Genomic DNA, 19,492 nt, shown 5'->3' with positions numbered 1-19,492 from the left:
AATACTCACAAAGGTTTCTGAAAACATTCTAATACTGTTTTATTGAGTGTAAGATTACTAAAGTAATTGTTGGTGTTCATATTTATTCTTAACACCTGTGACTCAGTGATGGAAAAGCTAATCTCTTTGTTGGGTCCATAAAACACATCAGTCCACAGCAGCACAGAATCACACAGCCTTCAAGATTTTCCATGTGAAAATGTACCAAGTAATGTAGATCACTGCTGTTAGTTTACTCCACTTTTTTAAATTAAACAAATTTTAAAAAAAGTCACTGTAAAATACCCTAGGGGATCAAGTGTATCTTCTTCTTCTTCTTCTTCTTCTTCTTCTTCTTCTTCTTCTTCTTCTTCTTCATAGAAAGAAAGGGAAGTTTGGGACTCTTTCTAGCACTGATATTAACATTTCTTTATGTTGGAAGCATTTCACGAGGCTTCATTCAGGCCCAAACACTTTGCAAGGGTGGTTTATTGTATTATCATGTTAGAGCTCTATTAAACAAACCTAAAAATGTGTAACCTGGATGACTGAGAAGGTTCACTTCACTAAGTGAATCTGTTGATTATTTATAAAATATTATAAAATAGTGAAACAGTTTATTAAAGCCCAAGGCAATTATTTACAACCACAGAAAGAAAAAAAACAAATCAGAGATTGTTCAGTTTCGCTTTAACAAAAATAGATGATCAAAATAGTTGCTGACTCATTGATTAACGGTCAGTTTCAGCTCTGCTTTTCATACTTATCCTTATGTGACACTTTAAGTAAGTATTTTTATATTGTGGTATTACTACTTGTATTCAAGTAATGGATCTGAGTACCTCTTCCACTACACACTCACAAGATATTCCAAAGTCAATGCAACTAATATAATTTATTTCCAACCTTCTCAGAACTATGGGTTATCTAAACATATGTCTGAGTACAAAGCAGAGCAATGATTAACGAATGACTTCATGAATTTGATGTATTTAAGTTTCCACCATAAGAGTATTACTATAATGTTCCTTCATGACTGTATACATTTTGTGAATTTTGTATCACATCCCTAATCGATTTTTAACAGCATAACAGTGGGTATTTTATTTTGAAAGGTTTTAAAGGGCAAATCCACCCTAAAATCAAAACCATGTTATTTTTCTGTAATATTGAAGCAACTCCTTGGACGCTGTTGATTTCCTCAAGATATCTTTTCTGATTCACAAACCATAAACTCTATATTCAAATAAAATCCCTTTGCATGTTATGTCACTCAGAAAAAGCCAACGAGACAGATTCAGTCATCACCAAATCACCGTTAATAACCACCTCCACAAGTGCCACCTGATCCACAATTCAATACAATCCACTGCCACATCATCACTGGAGCTGCACGGTAAAAGACTCCGTTTTAGGGTGGACTTTCCCTTTAAGTGACAAATTTATGCAACAACATCTCACCGTGCACCTGCCTCAGTCAGCACCACGGACAGCGACCCTGCCAGCTCTCCACACACCGCTGCGGCACCGCCTCCTCCCGCACACACTGCTAGACACACAGCGGGCCCCGGGGGGCAGGGCATGTTCATTTTGTAATGACTACCAGGCTAATAGAGCATAATCTACGATCATGTTACTGCGGCACTGACAGCCAAACCGTAGAAGGCAAGATGCGGACTTCCCAGTAGACACCCCCCTCCGTTTTCTTCCTTCCAGCCACCGGAAAGAACCCCTTAATTTGGCTTTCACCGATCAACAACATGCCTCCGTCGACTCGTCTTGGGCTTTTCTTAGGGTGGAGTGCCACTAAGTGATTACAGATGTAATGCACGCCGGACAAGTAGCTCGTCTTGCTTGAGGGACTCTGCAGAGCAAGGTAGTGAAATCTCTTCCTCTTCCTACTTCCACGCCCTGGCTTTATTATCAATAGCTGCCCAGCACCATGTCCCCTCCAGCATCGGCTGCGACAGCGAGTGAAAGCAGTACGACCACCGTCTTCGAGGAGGACACCAGGGAGGAGGTATTATTTTCTAGCATCCCCCCTATGTGGTTCTGTTTTGATCTGTTTGTGAGATCTTGGCGCATCGCTTTTAATGGATCCGCCATGTGCACAGTGAGCAGAATGTAACACGCTGCAGGTGAATTATTTGCCAGGGATTTGGTCTTAAAAATAATCTCCTAGTTTCTCATAGGAGCGTTTCTGTGATATTGCAGCCTATATGAATGATTTCAGAGTAAAATGATTGGACACGTGATTGGTAATCCCAGCCTCTTTACCTGTCCTTATCATCTGCTATAGAGGCCCATAGCTCGGATTTTATCTTAACATCTCTCCAGCAACTATAAAATGGCATGAAATGTCCACAGAGCTAAAATAACTTTCCTCTTATCTGCCTGCAGACTGATTGTCTTTGCAAGGGACTGTATAATGTAAGGGTTTTACTACTATGGTTGCATGAGCGGTTGGTGTGTCAAAAATCATTATTGTGCTAAAGATGTAGCAGAGGTCAGTCAGCAGTGATCTACACTGCAACAAGCAAAAGGTCATTTTAAGTAGGTGATGATCAATTAGAAGATAACAGTTTTCCTCTTTTGTTTTGTGTGTGTGACTCAACAGCAAAGACCCCTGAAGCAATCTCTGAGCAAGTCACTATGCCGGGAGAGTTTTTGGAAATGCCTGCTCCTGTCCATTCTCATGTATGGCTGCATGGGAGCGATGGTTTGGTGTCATGTCACCAAGGTGACCCGCCTCACCTTTGACAGTGCCTTTAAAGGGAAATCCATGATGTACCATGACAGCCCCTGCTCTGATGGCTATATCTACATCCCTCTGGCTCTACTGGGCATGCTCTATTTAGTCTATCTTGTGGAGTGCTGGCACTGTCATGTGAAGAATGAACTGCAGCACAAAGTGGATGTGGAGGGCATCTATGAACGCATCCAAAGGATGCAGCAAGCTAAACCCTGCATCTGGTGGAAGGCCATCAGCTATCACTATGTTCGCCGAACGCGACAAGTCACACGCTACCGCAATGGAGATGCTTACACTAGTACCCAGGTTTACCATGAACGTGTCAACACCCATGTGGCAGAAGCTGAATATGATTACAGTCACTGTGGTGTGAAAGATGTTTCCAAGCAGCTGCTGGGCTTGGAGAAGTCTGCTCTAACAAAGATGCGGTTCACCAAGTGCTTTAGTTTTGCCAACGTAGAGTCTGAGAATTCCTACCTTACACAGCGAGCACGGTTTTTTACTGACAATGAGGGCCTTGATGACTACATGGAAGCCAGGGAGGGGATGCACCTGAAAAACATTGACCTGAAGGAGTATGTCATGGTGCTGTGTGATCCAGAGCATCACCCCTGGTATCTGTCCCACTACGTCTTCTGGTTTGCCTCATTCCTCACTTTCTCCTGGCCTCTCAGAGTCTTCACCGAGTATCATACTGCATATGTCCACTATCGTGTTGAGAAGCTCTTTGGGCATGATTACCTCCCTGTGACCCCATGTGATGATCGGCCATATTGGCGTCGTATCCCTCGTGTTAACACCATTGACAGTACAGAACTGGAATGGCACATCCGGTCCAACCAGCAACTGGTGCCCAGTTACTCAGAGGCCGGCCTGATGGACCTGGCCCAGTGCCCCACCAGCTTTAGTGGGATACGTCAGAATTGTGAGCGCTGCCACAGAGCCATCAGCTGCTCCTCAGTGTTCTCCAGGAGCGCCCTCAGCATCTGTACTGGTGCCAGCTCCCGCATCCCCTTCAGTGGCAGTCGGTTCTCCTTGGCGCGGCGCTACGGCTCCCAGCGCAGCTGCTTCTGGAGGAGTGGCAGCTTAGATGACCAGGAGAGTCCCAGCGAAAACACACGCTGTCTATCAGAGCGCCTCACCACAGATGATGAGGGACCCCCAGACTACGAGGATGCACTTTGCTACCCAGTGCTCATTGTCCACTGCAGTGAGAATTGCCACAACCACAGGTCTTTCCACAGAAATGGCTCCTGCGTGGAGACTTCCTTATGACTATGCACTCACTGACAAAACACACTGGCATTTCTGTAGCATACAAACACTTTGGACATCAGAGACAGAGTGTGTAAACAAGTCTTAATGTGAGATACACAGATTCATACTGTATTGTCATACTATCTGAAACAAATGCCTGAATCCTGAATGTGTGAGTCACCAAAGCAATAACAGTGATTAGTGAGTGGAGAACAAAGCAACAGTGGTATGTGAACCTACTAGGATACACACACACAGGAATATTATATCTGCTTACAATGAAAACAAGCAGACAACGACTGTTACACTGTACGTCATTGCCATAGCTTTTAAGATCTCATATGTACTCTACATATGAAACTGAAACTGAAACTGCAGTTACCTCATAAGACCTTTTCAGAGGCCACGGACAACACAGGCAGGTTTAAACATCTCATTCAGTCTCAGTAACACAAACACATCAGAGCTGAGCAGTCAGATAAAGTTGGTGATTTTGATGATTTTATCATAATCAAGAATGGTAAGGAGGAGTTCCTACAAGTTTTAACCTACTTCTAATTACTGCAATAACTGTGAAAATAAATACTTCTCAAGTCAAACAGTAAAAGGAGGGATATCGGTTGCGCTTATGCATATCACAACGATACATTGATCAATATGGAAACCTCCAGTCCAAAAGAGACAAATGAACTCTTGGATACTCACTCACTGTTATACCAATCTCTGACGTTGGAAAAATTTGCATTAATTGTGTGAAGTGTTGTAATTTTACTTTATTCTTGTACCTACTTTTTTATCAACATGCCGAATCTATTTCTACTTCAGTTAGTGACTTTCTGCATTTCCCAGAATGCCTTTTGCAGAACAGAGGTATAAACCTATTTTCAGCTGTGGGTTTCATGTGTTGCTGGAAAGTGAAGATAAAGATAGTAAAAAGCAGAGTAACCACTCTTCTAATTGAGAAAAATGAACAAACCTCTGTTGCATTCTGATCTATTGAGGCTACTGTGGGATGGAGAATTTGATAGACTTCTTCTACTATGGATTTTCTTCATGTTTGACTGTTGACTGTTGGTGCTATATGGCAGCTCCAGAGGGAAACACACCTTTCTTTTGGATATTGAAGGACTACCACCTAAAAACTGATGTTTACAGTTGATGCTTTTGAAATATTTGTCCTACAAACCTCCACTGTAGATGTTGGAATTATCTCAATGTGCTGACACATTGTCACTGTTTGGTTATCTGCAAGGGCACAAGAAACCACAAAACAGAATCATAACATTGTTCTATTTAACATTGCTAAGGTGATTTAGGTTGGATTTTTTGCTTTAACATTGCTGACATGATTTTTCTTGACTGACCCAGAAACTGCAAAATCTAACTCTCTAACGCTTTCTAGTTCAGGGCTGCCCAAACTTTTACCCATTGAGGGCTAAAACTAAAACTTAATGGTGGGCAATGGGCCAAAAGCAAAAATCTATTGTATTGTAATGTATTGTTAACATGCAAAATAGTACTAGAAAGTTCCCTTAATTGACTGACTGCAGTGTCACTCTGCCCACTGTGCTCAGATATATTTAAAAGCATATTTACCTCACAATAAAGAAAACACCATAAAAAGCCATTTATATTATTATCTAAATTTTTTTTTTTTTTTTTTTTTTTATAGTTTGGGGCACTTTTGGCAGCCCTGGTCTAATCATATGAGCCACATTGTGAAAAATCAATCATCCATGATCAATTAAGTACATTTTGTCCTAAATTAGACTTTTTTTCTACCTACTGCCACAACAAAACCTGCCGGCAACTGTGGTACAAACACACATACATGTCATTATACTAATGTTGTGGTCCGAAAAGACAAGTACTGGTTTACATTGAATTGACAATACATTTGAACAGGTAATGGTCACATCAGTCACCACTGTCATAGATTTAGCTGCAAAAAAAAATCATAGTCATTAAATCCATGCTCAAATTTGCATGATTTTCCTCTGCTAAGACAATATCTTAAAAACCATAAACATACCTGAATGTAAACCACCAGCGTATATGATATACTGTAGTATATGTCTATTATGTGTCTATAGTAAAGGAATAATGCTTCATTTTTCATCTGTAAAACAGTGATTTCACTGTCCAGTGTATACTGAATGTGTTCAGAGAGTGACAGAGCACAGCACACACCAATGTGTCACCATGTTTCCTAAAGAGACTTTGGATGTTGATATTTGATTTATCTGGAGGACCCCTGACTCTTTTGAGTGGAGTTTACAGGCAGTATATGCAAGGATGTAAATGCACTTACGTTTACACAAGGACATCATACAAACTTTATAAGACTTTTTTATAACATCTAACAGGAACTTATTGTATGCATCCTAGCAAATAACACCTTGTTCTTACATTGTTTTAAATAATGTAGTGACACCAGTATTATGCACTTGAAGTGACACTAGACATTATGAATTGTAGTGAAGCTGAATGTTGATGTAAATTCCCTTAAAGTAATAAAGTATTCAAGCTGATATATTGACAAATACATAAAAACAATACATGACCACTTAAAGCTTCTTGTAAAATGTAAAAAATGTTCTTGTTGTCATTATATTCAAATGGGCTGTATAAATAACTTGATTACCTTTTAAAATATGTATTCAATTTTATCTTATGCTGGAAAAATAAAAGTTGCAATAAATGTCTTGGGCAAACCCATGTATATTTAAAAAACATTACATGTGGCCAGCTTGGATCCTCAGACTGGCTGGGAAAATTTGGGCTGGGGAGAGTGTTTACTGGAGGAGGTGGTTCTTGGACACCAATAGACATTTTTCACAGACATTTTGGAAGAATATCACAGGTGTAAATAATAAAATGAATGATGGCTTGATGGTATTTAGCTGCGTCGGTTTCTTCTTTCTGTGCCCCGGTGTTGTGCCTACTGTCGTATTATCACACTGTCAGATCTTACTGGGACACCTGAGTAGAAGAGAGCCATCGTTAATGTTATTAGTAACACCTGTGCTTTTCCTACACTGACAAGTCAACACGTCTGCTGTGGCCTACACAAAACTCAATGGCAGGTAAATATTAAATGAATGGCATTAAGATATAAGAAAAGAGATAGAAAGCTTGATAGCCACATTGTGTGTTATTGTTGCTGGTAATATAAAGACATAGACAAAGAAAAAGCTGAGACCTGCATAGACTAAGGGATTCATGCTCTGTCCTTTGTTATGCACATCTAATTAGCCTGGTAGTAAAGTCAGAAAGCATCATGCTTCAATTTAAAAAAGACTATCATGGTAAATGTGGACTGTTTTGCATTAAACACGAAAACCCCCATTGCGGTTTGGTGTTCAGCCTGCCCAGGTAATGTCGTTCTCCTCCAGTGCGGCAGGTGGCAGCACATTATACATCGGCTGGTACACAAATAACCCAGACAGAAGTACAGTAACTTCAGTAAGCAATGAAAGGTTATTCCATAGGTAAGTGAACGTTGCATGTTAGTAACTTCACATTTAGCATTTAGCAACAAAGTAAATCTGACTATACTGTTGTTGTTGGTTAGCAAGCTCGTGGTGGGTTGCACGTGGGCTGAGATTATGAGTGCACGAGCTAGTTGAAGAAAAGTGAAGCTAGCTAACGTTAGCTGTATCTGCTTTAGCTCGGTGTCAACATTTGCCTTTAAAATGTCAACACAGTCAAACACAGACAGCCATTACATAAAAGTAGACAAACAGCAGCTACTATTAAAATACAAAATACAATATTCTTCAACTGTGACAACGCTACCGTCCGTAGGCCTGTGTTTGTTGTCGTCTGGGGTCGAGTCGACTGTAAAATAAAACTGTAAATAACTTCCGGAAAATCAACAAAAGCAATTTCCCATATATGAATTAATTAATATCTCTTACTATCATTGTTTTGTAAACAAACAGTCTCTTATCTATATCTATTATAACATTAGGGACACAAACCGGGGCTATAACGTTAAATAAAATGAGGCTTTTATTTTAAGGTAAATTTAGATTAGTTGGATAGTGTTTGCTTTAATCCAGATACTCTTTAAGAAGGTTGACAAAGAGACAACACATTTATCTCAATAAATAACACGATTAATAGTACAAATAGTGAAATTATAGGATAAAAAGGGCAGTATGGGAAAGTAGGTCGAAAATAATGGGCATGGCAGTTCATTCATGACCTTGTAGCCAGCAGGTGACTAATTTTGTGAATCATTTTAAGAGGTGATTTCCAACACAGACTCCTGATGCCAATTGATCTGTGAGTTATTTTTGACGCATTGAATTTTACACTTCAATTTGCCTCAGTTATTTAGCACAATGCTTCCTAACTGTCCATGTGTTTCTAGTGACTAGGTGGAGCAGCAACATGCAGAGTTTGGTGGTGCATGCACTTGCCATGAGGCAGCTAGGAAGGTTGAACTCCCGCCACCTGCTGGCTGCTGGCTATGGACTGAGGCAGAATGAATGGTGTCCCAGGGCTATCCACACACGCCAGCTGTGGGGCTGCTCGGCTTTCCCCTCTCTTGGCTGTCACAGGCCTGCTTCCCATGGCAGAGACGTGGTCAGGGGTTGGTCTGTCCACCATCTGAGGTTTAAAAGCAACAAGAAGAAAGGTGCAGCTAGGGTAACAGAGGAGGAGGAAGAGGAGGAAGAGGAGGACAAAAAAGACCCTGAGCACAGTGATTATGAAGATGAGATGGATGAGGACCCAAATCTACCAAAGGACTATAAAGACATCACGAAACACATAAACTCCTTTCGCTATGATGCCATCATGAAAGCTGGCCTGGACATGGCGCGCAAGTGAGTCACTGGCTAATAAATCCCCAGTCAGAGTTTTTCAAACAAAATAATTTCCGCCAGTAAATGATGTCCAAGCTGAAAAGGATGTAGTATTTGTACAACATATTTGTTGTTTGTCTTGGTTTTAGTTTCTCTGGCAACTAGTGGCGTTTTCGCTTCAGAGGAAATACTGATCTGGTGGAATTTTGTTGCATGAACGTATTCAAATGTAACTTGTAACGGTAGGCCCTTTTTTAAAAGTCTTTCAACTAGGACTAACTGTCTTCTGTCTCCTAACAGTAAAATTGAGGACGCCTTTTATAACAACAAGCTCAGGATAAATGGACAGAAACTCATTAAGAAAAGTAGAACAGTGAGTGATGTTTTACTACCAGTTACATATTCCTGAATTCTTAGTGTTTCCACATGTCTTTTACCTCACTTCTTGTAATTTTTGTTCTTTATTCAGGTGAAAGTTGGGGACACCTTGGACCTAGTACTGTCAGAGAACCGAGACACAAACACTGTTACTATGATGAGAGTCATCCTCCGGAGGGTTTTTGATGACACAACTACCACAGAAAAGTACAAAATTGCCGTAAGGCGCTGGAAATGTATAGAGCTTCCCAAGGATGAGGCCTTTAAGCCATGAACTTGAACAGGGCGGTATAGACTGCGATGCAGTTGGCCAATGAGGGCGAGGACACCATCAAACGAGTGCCGTTTGAAAGGTCTGCAACCAGTTAAATCTAGAATGGATTACAAGGGTATAATGTAAAGGTTAACAGTACTTAGTGGTTTGTCGACATTAAGTGTTGGGAGAAAGATTTTGAATGTCTACCTTTCCCCAATATTCTGTGAGACCCAATAAAGCTGCACTTTGATGTTTTGAAATTTGAAAATCCTGTCCAGTTGTTGGCTAATGAAGAGCATGTGACATTTGTTTCCATCTCAATCATTAACTTTGTTGTATGTTGGGCTACTCCTAATATATTTTCTGGTTACTCTCATTGCATATTTATTATTGAGGAAAAAAGTACTAGTAGAAGCACTATATATGTTGCGTAGTACGGAACTTGTTGGAGTGTTCAGAATTCAAGTCCACCTGTCTCTGCTCTGGGTGTAAAACTGCAGTCAATATCCAGTAAGTCCTAGATAGACTCTTCAACAGGAACAGTTTAGTGCTATAATGTACAACACCCCAATAATATGTCATATTGTGGTTTTATTAGAAATAGGTTATCATGATCCATTGTCATGTTAAATTGTCTTTATAATATAAACTTCTATAAGAAGGCTTAACATAAGCACATTGTTATTAAAACAGTGGTGGCACAATGCTACATCAGTAACTGCAATGGAAATATATCACATCATTGTGATTCATTTCTATCCATAGAGCATATGTGTGATCTATGCTATAAGCTACTATCATTGTTATTGTTTTTAAGGCTACAACATTTATCAACAAAGTATGTTAGATAAGCTATGACAGTTTTGGCTTATAAATAGAAGCAGTTTTAACTCTTTATCCAACAATAAGACTACATAAACTACATCTACTGCTGTAGTCAAAAGGTAAAATATGACTAAGAATAGTACTGAAGAAACTCATAACAGCTTGGCTTCATCCTACAGGACAGTTTGTAAAAGTTCAACAATGCAGTTTCAGCTTATATACTGTGCAATTATTTTTATGACAAAAAAGTGTTGCCTAACTGAAAAGTACTGTAACTAGGACACAGTGCTTGACCTCTTGGCCTTCTTAAGAATGTCACACTTCTTGCGATTGGGGCGCCGGCAGCGCTCGTCGATGCTTGGCACACATTCATAGTGCCACACCTCTTCCATCTTATCCACAGGATACACTGCTTCCACATAGTGACGAATCAATCTGAGGCGGACAGGGTCAAGCTGTTTCTTGTTGCAGGCTCCTGAATGGTTGTACTGCAGCCGCAGGTTCTCCTGGGTGAAGAGCTCAGGGAAGAGGCGCACCAATAGACGGGCAGCAAAGTTCCCAACAGAGAGACTTTGCTGGACAATTTCCCGTACCTCGGTGTCTGAGAGCAGGTAAACAGACGGTACAGGGAAGTCAGGTTTGGATACAGTCAGTTCGTCCAGGGGAATTTTACAAAAGTCTTTGCTACTTTTCTCAGGGGGTAAAGAGGGAGTATCTGGATCCTCCCTCATGCTATCTGGATTGAGCTGGTTCAGCTGGCAAAGAAAGTCCTGCTCCGACTCTTGACCGTACACTTTGCGCTGCTGCAGGTAAGATCTTCTCTGCTCCGTGTCACGTCTCCTGCACCTCTCATCAAGTTTGCCCACAAATTCCAACATCCACACTCTGTCGTTCTTGGCCCGAGGGTAGACTAACTGCACATAATGACGGATCAGATTTACCCGAACGGGATCAAGCTGTTTTTTACCAAGAGAGCCGCTGCAGTTGTACTGCTTCCGGGTGTTCTCATGGGTGAAGAGCTCAGGGAACATAAGCACCAGCAGCCGAGAAGCAAAGTTGCCAATGGACAAGCTACATTCATAGTTGTTCTTCAGCTGCTCCCTGGACAAGAGGTACTCGTGGGGAACAGTAAAGTCAGGAAGAGGAATCTCCAGATTGTCAAAATCCACAGGTGTGAGCAGCGACTTTTTGGACTTGCGACTGGGTCTTTCAAAATCACCCACCTCGGGAACCTTAATAATAGAAACATCTTCAGGAAGGCTGGCCAGGTCATAGCCCTCATCGTTGATATTGTCAGGTTCACTCCCATTGCCGTTACTGTGAGGACCCTCGAGTGCATCCTCCATATGCTGGATGCACACCTGAAGCCAGCTGTCCTCAGGCACATCAGGGAAATTAGCTTCCATATACTTCCTTATAATTTCCATCTTGTCAGAGTCCAGAATAAGCTGGCCCACGCTACTGAAACTGCTGGAGCCTTCAGGCATTTTCCCCTCTTCAAAAACCTCAGGGAAGAGACGGTGCATAAGAAAAATAACAAAGTCCTCAGGGGAAGAGAACTCATCCAGCTCCTCTGTGGCTTGCGTGTTGAAAGCAAGGTCGGACACAGCCAGGCTGCCCTGTTGGTTATCTAAAGAGATATGCTCCTCCTGGCCCTGCTCATTAATGAAACGATAGGTTTGAGGATGCTCAGCCTTTATCCCAGCACCTGTGATTGTCTGCTTCCTGAGCAGCCGAGTACTCTCCATGTCCCTCTGAGCCCAGAAGCGATTAAACAAGTCATTAATCTGAAGGAGACATTCTTCCTGCCAGACGCTGTTGCTCTTGACCGAAGGGTAGCATACCTCAACATAGTTACGGATCAGCTGCAGATGTAGAGACTCCAGTGTTCTCTTGCTTGCCATGCATTCATGAGAGCACTCCCTGGCTTTGAACAGCTCTGGGAAGAGATGCACCAGCAGCCGACACCCAAGCTCCCCTGCACTGGATGTCTGCTCCATCAGCTGATTCAATTCGTCACTTGTTAGCAGATATTCAGGAGGAGGCTGGAACTCTGTCACCATGTCAGCTGGTTTGATCTGCTTCTTTATTCGCATGACCTCAAGGGTTAACAAGTCCACTTTGCTATGTAGTTGTGTCATGCTTGAATTGAGGGTATTGAGAATGAGAAACATTTTCTCAATCAGCGGATAAAGGCTAGAGTCTGTTGACGAAGCTTGGCCTAAAGCGTCTGCAGTGGGAAAGGTCTCCAATGTGCCATTTTCCTCTGAACTGTGGAGCTTGGATGAGAGGATGCTGCTGTAGTTCTGTTCCTGTAGCTGATTCCCGGCGCCATGACTGGCTTGCTGCTCCAGGCTTGGTGTGTTTCTCTTCTCCGAGATCCGGTGGGAGATGCTGAAGAGAGGCTTTCTGTAGGAGACTCTGGATTTCTGCTGGACACAGTCTCTCTTCTCTCCAGTTGTGGTGAGGCAAAGAGGCTCATGTCTGCTGCTCTCATCTATCAAGTGCCGCCTCATCTAGAAAGAGTAAATAACATTCAAAACACATATATACTATTAAGAGACACCTTGACCTGTACAGCAAATAGGATATATGCAAATTGTCCATGTTGTCTACTAATATTTTAACAGTTTTAAACTTACCTCGCCAGAGACTCTGACTCTCTTGCTGCTGGTGGACTGGTTTGTGTGAGGACCCATCTCTGTAGACGACCGTTTACTAGTCTCAATGGCCCCGGGAGATCCTCCTCCAAGTCCTTCATGTGGTTCGCAAATAGCAAAGTCCTCCATCTCCTCCTTAACATCCTGGACATCCTTGTGTTCTGCCAATAATATAATAAGTTTTATTTGTTAAAGCATGTTCACAGGACTTCATGTGATCAGACTTTTTCTTTTTCTACCTCAGTATTATTATTTCTCTTTTGAGGATACAGTTTACCTACCTATAATCATCAAACCTCTAGAACAATCCAGTGAATATAATATCTGCTTTATGACAGATGTTTAATTTCAGTTGGAATTTGCAGTTGCAGATGCACAGATACAGTTTGCAGTTTATTACCTTTCTCAAGCATCGCTTCATCTGAAAGTTCTCCATGCTCAGAGGAATTCATAGCCTAGAAAAAATAAACCACAAACATATATAGTAATAGCAGTAGTAGTTAACAAGTCAACTCACGTAATGTAACGTTAGAGCTGAAACAAATAGTACAATAATTGATTAACCACTTGACAGAAAAGACAGAAATTTTGATAATTAATTGTTCATGTAATTTTAAAAATGAATAAAATTCCACCAAGAACAGAAACTAATAGAGTGAAGTTTGAATTGTGACAGTGGACCGATGTTTTTATTCAAAAACAGCCGATATATCATATGAACAAATAACACACACAGCTTACTGTACGTTTAAAATGATAGTGTGTGTGAGCACATGTTTCACTTCAAACCATTCATTTTAGTTACACATGAACATACGGTGGCTGGTATGCTACCATTATGACAAACAGCATGTGATCAGCTGCAGGCGAACACATTAGCTGGTATGCAGCTTTGAGCTTCCGTGCTACCGAGCAGGTTATAAAATATCTGCTGTAATGCCAACTCGTTTTCTCTTTTGAAGAAAAAGTAGGTGCATTATTGGCAGACTCTGTACTCTCTCTCTCTCTCTGTACATGCCGCCGTGCACTGAGTTGCCTGCTAGCTCTCCTCCAGCCTTTATTAACAGCTACTTCCTCATTCTTCCGCCCATGAACCTTTGAACCAAAACACAAGACAACCCAGCTGTGGGAATGGAACTCTTCACAAAGCGCCGTCACATTAACACCATTACGGCTCGCACTGAATACCAATGCAGGGCGTTGCTTTAGTAGTGCAACATTTTGTTTGTGAATTTTAATGACGCGGCAATGTTTGCGTGGACGACTCCCCCTCCTCCCCCTCCTCCCCCTCCCCCTCCTGCTGGGACTCTTGTTAAATTAGCGGTAAAACGCGCGTGACCGGCGGTTTGAGCTCACCTTTACGAGTCCATGCCATCCTTTAGGACTGTTAACGACGTGCTGGACATGTCTGCGGACTGTCCCGGTGGTTTATTTGCAGGTAAATGTTGTTCGTTGTTGTTGATATTTTCTTTCTCGCTCGGCTTCTGTGCTTTCTCGCGTGACGTGACGGGGCGCGCGCCTGCTGTGTCACTTCCGCACAGCTGTGGAGAGAGAGGTGAAAAATAAACCGAAACGCATCAACAGTAATAATACCGTAGACATCGGACCAACAGCGCCGTTGGACTGCTACTATTGTATCCAAACAATAGCGCCGCCCTTTTTAAAAGTCTCACACTACAGATGACTTTATGTTGAGCCTCTGGGGCAGCTAGGAAGTGTTGGTACTTTCTAGCTTTTCACTGTTTCATTGAATGTAACGTACTGCTTTCTGACATGTATTCTTCTAGTGCTCATTTCCCCCTTTTATCAGTGGTGGAGAGTAACTTGGTACATTTACTTAAGTAGTGTAATTCTGAAGTGTTTATACTATTTTAATAATATAGTACTTTACACTACTACACTACCTTCAAGAGGAAAATATTTTAGTTTTTACCCACTACATTAATATCACAGGTGCAGATTCATATTGTAAAAACCTGCAATAAGCATAAACAATAGGATGCATTGTTATACAGTAAATTAAACGACAGTATATAAAATAGCTAGAATCAGCTCCACCTTGGCTAACTACAACTGCTGACATAGTAAATGCACAATAAATAACAATATAACCGGCATATGTTATTTTATTGAAGTAATGGAGACTTTTCTCTTTATACTTATATAATATGTAAAGTTTTGCTAATAATACCCATGTACTTTTGCTCAAGAATACTTTTGAATGCAATACTTTTACTTAAAGTAGTATTTTCACAGTTGTATTCTGATCCTAACCCTACTTTTAGTTGATCTGAACACTTTTCCACCACTGTATAAGATGTAGAACACTTGGATAATTTCTTGTAATAGGGGTTTAGGGGTAAACAGGGTTTGGCTCAAGAGGTTTGTTGGCACGGTTGAATAAATGATGAGCAATATGATATTGTATTTTGCTGTATGCTTTTGTATCACCATAATAATTATGTTGTAATTATTCTTTTAAAATACAGTATATTGTAGATTGTTGTGCTATCACTCATCATAAGAGTTGCTGTTGTGGTGTATTTCCTGGCCTGACTGGTAGTTATTGGTTGTGAATAGTGGAGCAAAACATTCTTCCTCACAGCGACAACGAAGACTTTAGAAGATGGCCTGATACATGGAGTCATAGTCCTAGAATTATACAACAACCAATAATATAATGACTTGGAACAACCAATATTAGTTAGTAAATCCCTGGAACAATGTACATGAACAGTAGAATAAGGTTTTTAAATTATTCAAGACCTGTCATCAATCATTATTGTACAGCAAACTACACATGTGCAGGCTGTCTTTAAGCTTTTAAACTGTCTCTAGTCATAAAAGCCATTTAGTAAAGCAAAAACAGAAGTAGGTAGGAGTGATACCTCTTGTTTGGGGATAATCTCTGTTCACCTTAAATCCACATTATGTGGGCAACGTCGCCCTCAAGTGGAAAGAGACTGCAACAATGATAAAAGGGCTCTGATCATACCTGTCTGCTGTACACTACAGTGTGTCACCCTTGAGCTTTCTGCGCTGTGTATAAACCAGGAGGATGTCTACAGTTTCAGTGGCACAGACCCATAAACACACAATACAGGATTCTTTTATTGATAATGACTTGGCAAAGACTGTGATGAAAGTGAAACACACTACGGCAATTCTCAAATCACACAATTCTCTTGTGAATTACATTGCAATTTTTTATGCTGATGAATGTTTTCTCTCACTGTATCTAGGTAACATTCTTGCCTTAAACATTTTAAGTTGTTTTGTTAATACTGCATCTGGTGTTGATTGTCGCCTCCAAATATACATGGGGACTGATTTTACTGATCATCATTCAACTATTTATAAATTGAGATGGTAATCTTCAAATGCGACACCGAAGACCATTATTGTTCCATTTGTGTTGTTGTTTAGGTTGTGACATCATTTGTATACAGTAAAACTTTCCTTTCTACAAAAAGCTTTGTATAAAACCTTCCTGAGCTAAGAAAAGCATATGGATTCTCAGTTTGGGAAGCGTCTAGAGAAGAGACAAACAAAAATTTGACAACTTACAATCACAGTCTGAAGTCAGTAGGGTATGTGTGTGTGCACAAAAAGCTCTGATGTTAGGGATTTTGGCTTTTCATCCACTCCAGCTACAAATATCCTCAAATTACATATGACAGTCTGACTGTACATGAGTAATCACAGTATCATGTGGCATCCCGAGTTCAAAGATTATGGAGTAAAAACTTTAAAAAATGCATCGCTGTGAAATACATTAACTTGGAGTTGCTGGCAGCTCAAAGTGAAATGATGAACGAGACCAGGCAGTCATATAGAGCTATACCATATTGTGGCATCAGAGGGGCATTTTGATTTGTAAGAGGCAGCAGCCATTAAGCAGAGCTGGTTACTTGAGCTGGTAAACTGGTTTCCTCTGATGAAGAGATTTTAGTCAGTGAGAGATGAACCGAAGACCTTACAGCGCCATAATTCTATCTTAATCTTTGGCTATTTCATGCACACACTAGCACCCAATGTTCTGTTCCCAGCCACAGATATGTCGATACAGAGATGATATAACAAGACAACGTGTGGCTGGTGTGGTTCTCATTATTCGACTAATGAGCTGTCTCCATGGCAGTCTGATCTGTCAGCCAATGAAGCGAGCAGGCCCTGTGCAGGGGGAAGCACGGCCCAGGGTCAGCCAGGCGACGGCTTGCGACGAGGGGCCGGCGTGCAGCACTTAACACCGGGAAGAGCTCGTTAAAGTGTCATTTTTGGCCAATATGCTCGTCTGTGTGGAGGAGGCCAATCAGCCATACTGTTCCCATCGCAGGAGAATGACTTTCATCCATCACCGTCAGCTATATGATGATATTAACAGGTGTTTACTGATAGGTCATTCAGAAGAAGACAGATGGGGGTTCTAATATCACTCCACATTCATATTCACTCATTCAGTGAGTCGCTCAATCTCCATGTCCACTTGTCCATATGTCGAAGTGTCCTTGGGCAAGACACCCTGCATGGTGGCTCACTGCAATCGGTGCGTGTGACTGTGTGCATGACTGTGCATGACTGTGTGCGTGACTGTGCGTGAATGAGCGACAAAAACCTTGTAAAGCGCTTTGAATAAAAGCACTATATAAATGTTGCCATTTATCATTATTGCACACTTTATAAAGGGTTAATAAGTAGTAACTTAATGCTCAATTAACCAGTTAGAAGTTATTAATAAGAACAAGTATAGGGTTGCCAGGTTGTGAAATATCACTTTGGCACTCTGCTTAGTAGAAACAGTGTGATTTTTTTTTCACATGAAAAAATGGGCAAATTTAAAGAACACAATCACAAAGAAACAGTTTCAGTGTTTGGCATCAGTTGAACGTATTTTGCAATGTTCTTGCATGTTCCAAGAACACTGTATCTTTTCTGTCAACCTCACAAGTTGACAGTCGCTCTGTCCCCAGCATCCTCAGCGGGATTTTCAAGTGTGTGTGTGTGTGTGTGTGTGTATGTGTGTGTGTATGTGTGTGTGTATGTATGTGAGTGTGTAATGGAATCTGTGCTGACGGACTCTCTCCACTGGACCCTGCTGTAATTACACCACTCGTCGTCTGGGCCGGGCACACTAAGGCCGCTGTTACCCACTTCATGTTTTGCATGTAAACTTAGAGTCTTGCCAATTCTTGCTTTCATGATACCCAAGACTCTCAAACTGAAAACTGTAAGCAAACACAGAGTGAAGTTTCTGCTGTGCAGGACATAAAGCTGACAAACCTCTCTCCTTCCTCGTCCTGCTCTTCATTTGGGCTTCGCAGGAGATATCAAAAAGATTCGTGCTGGCAGTAGCTATGTCGTCAGGGAAGAAAAAAAAAAAAACATACAATTTCTGTTGTACATTAAAGATTTAGCTTTAGCACTGGAGGAACTCTGTTTTCCTCTTGAAGTCCAAAAACAAAAAAAACTCATCCCATCAAATCCTGTTCTGCACTGCCTGGTTGATTTCTACTGGGAGCATCTATGCAACAGTTTCATTGCTTAGGCCAGACCTCATCTTTTGAAAAAGTTCTGTTTAGTAACTATATTTGTCATTCTGGCAGTGCCCCAGCCTCCTTCCTTGTTTGGTCCTTTTAACTTTCCATGTAACTTTCCTCATGTCTCCTCACGGCGAGGATAAATATTTCATGAGGAGCCTGAGGCTTTCCCTGGCACATGCTGTACCTCGCTGTACCCAGGAAGCCCAAGCAGCGGAAACCAAAACAGTAGAGGAAGTGGACGTACAACCCAGCAACAGACAGGAGCTTGTTTTTGAAATAGTTCACTCCTCATCATCATCTCTTGCAGCTCCACCTTCTTCTTTTATACCCTATCATCTCTCAGTCCCCCTCATCCACCCGTTTCTTCCTCATCCCGCACTGCTAGCATGGCTAAAAACCAGGAATTGGGATGTAGGATGTTGAAGCTGAGTTTCCTGTCTTTTAGGGTAAAACTTCCGTCTGGAACCTGCGACATTACTGACTGGACCAGCTCCTAAAGTAAAACTTCTTTTGAGGCATCTCTCTTTTTCTCAAAGTCGAATATTTAACCTTTACATATGGGGAGTTCTAGCCTGTGACACTTGCTTGCGCCAGTCTTCTTCATGCAAATTCAAAGTTCAAAGACATGTTCTGATGTGGGACCCACATGTGCCACACAGAATCCTCTTTGTTAGCGGTGTACCCTCAGTCGTGTCTCCTGTGCTCTGTCCTTCAGGTGTGGCCTGGATGTGACAGACAGCTGCCAGCGGTGGCCTGGTTTCACACCTTGGCTGTTCCCCCCTCTGCAGACAGCAGCCTGGGAAACCACAGGCCACCAGGCTGGCGCCAGCCTGTACGGCTTAGAGCAGGGCAGCCGGCCCAATCAATACCTCTGCATTTCCTGTCCATTTGCTCAGGTCTCTTCATTAATAATTACTGCTTGGCGGAGCTTCAATGCGCTCGCTGGCTGGGCCAAGGGGAGAGGCTGTGTGACCTTTCCCCGCCCCTGGGCTGACTTGGATCACATACACAGGCGTGGGGACAGACATAAT

General features: G+C 41.6%; 3 protein-coding genes across 4 annotated transcripts; 2 read left to right on the top strand and 1 right to left on the bottom strand.

Moving 5' to 3' along the window:
• The first annotated feature begins 514 nt into the window (after nt 1-514).
• On the top strand, nt 515-6,726 carry tmem151bb (transmembrane protein 151Bb). The gene is made up of 2 exons (XM_051392239.1): nt 515-1,999; nt 2,597-6,726. Exons 1-2 carry the CDS (start codon nt 1,922-1,924, stop codon nt 4,004-4,006), a joined length of 1,488 nt encoding a protein of 495 aa, XP_051248199.1. The 5' UTR covers nt 515-1,921; the 3' UTR covers nt 4,007-6,726.
• Nucleotides 6,727-7,379: 653 nt separating this feature from the next.
• On the top strand, nt 7,380-9,704 carry mtres1 (mitochondrial transcription rescue factor 1). Of its 2 annotated transcripts, XM_051392332.1 has the most exons (5): nt 7,408-7,479; nt 8,240-8,278; nt 8,367-8,823; nt 9,103-9,175; nt 9,272-9,704. In XM_051392332.1, exons 3-5 carry the CDS (start codon nt 8,387-8,389, stop codon nt 9,452-9,454), a joined length of 693 nt encoding a protein of 230 aa, XP_051248292.1. In that variant the 5' UTR covers nt 7,408-7,479; nt 8,240-8,278; nt 8,367-8,386; the 3' UTR covers nt 9,455-9,704. The 2 variants fall into 2 exon arrangements, with proteins under 2 accessions (XP_051248283.1, XP_051248292.1); XM_051392323.1 differs by lacking the exon at nt 8,240-8,278 and having other exon boundaries at nt 7,380-7,479.
• A 303-nt stretch (nt 9,705-10,007) lies between these two features.
• Nucleotides 10,008-14,542, bottom strand: bend3 (BEN domain containing 3). The gene is made up of 4 exons (XM_051392212.1): nt 14,278-14,542; nt 13,322-13,376; nt 12,904-13,082; nt 10,008-12,777 (listed from the first exon to the last, which is right to left on the bottom strand). Exons 2-4 carry the CDS (start codon nt 13,371-13,373, stop codon nt 10,537-10,539), a joined length of 2,472 nt encoding a protein of 823 aa, XP_051248172.1. The 5' UTR covers nt 13,374-13,376; nt 14,278-14,542; the 3' UTR covers nt 10,008-10,536.
• Between the last annotated feature and the right edge of the window lie 4,950 nt (nt 14,543-19,492).

This window comes from Dicentrarchus labrax, unplaced genomic scaffold (assembly GCF_905237075.1).
Source record: "Dicentrarchus labrax unplaced genomic scaffold, dlabrax2021, whole genome shotgun sequence".
Classification (NCBI taxonomy): domain Eukaryota; kingdom Metazoa; phylum Chordata; class Actinopteri; family Moronidae; genus Dicentrarchus; species Dicentrarchus labrax.
This window is presented reverse-complemented; position numbering and strand designations above follow the sequence as displayed.

Bases quoted from the DNA above. Each gene is read 5' to 3' on its own strand.
- bend3 (XM_051392212.1), bottom strand. From the start codon at position 13,373: ATGAATTCCTCTGAGCATGGAGAACTTTCAGATGAAGCGATGCTTGAG. The intron at 13,083-13,321 runs GTAATAAACTGC...TATTATTGGCAG, and splicing joins TGAAGCGATGCTTGAGAAAG to AACACAAGGATGTCCAGGAT. The intron at 12,778-12,903 runs GTAAGTTTAAAA...TACTCTTTCTAG, and splicing joins GAGTCAGAGTCTCTGGCGAG to ATGAGGCGGCACTTGATAGA.
- mtres1 (XM_051392323.1), top strand. The intron at 8,824-9,102 runs GTGAGTCACTGG...GTCTCCTAACAG, and splicing joins GGCCTGGACATGGCGCGCAA to TAAAATTGAGGACGCCTTTT. The intron at 9,176-9,271 runs GTGAGTGATGTT...TTCTTTATTCAG, and splicing joins TCATTAAGAAAAGTAGAACA to GTGAAAGTTGGGGACACCTT.
- tmem151bb (XM_051392239.1), top strand. From the start codon at position 1,922: ATGTCCCCTCCAGCATCGGCTGCGACAGCGAGTGAAAGCAGTACGACC. The intron at 2,000-2,596 runs GTATTATTTTCT...GTGACTCAACAG, and splicing joins AGGAGGACACCAGGGAGGAG to CAAAGACCCCTGAAGCAATC.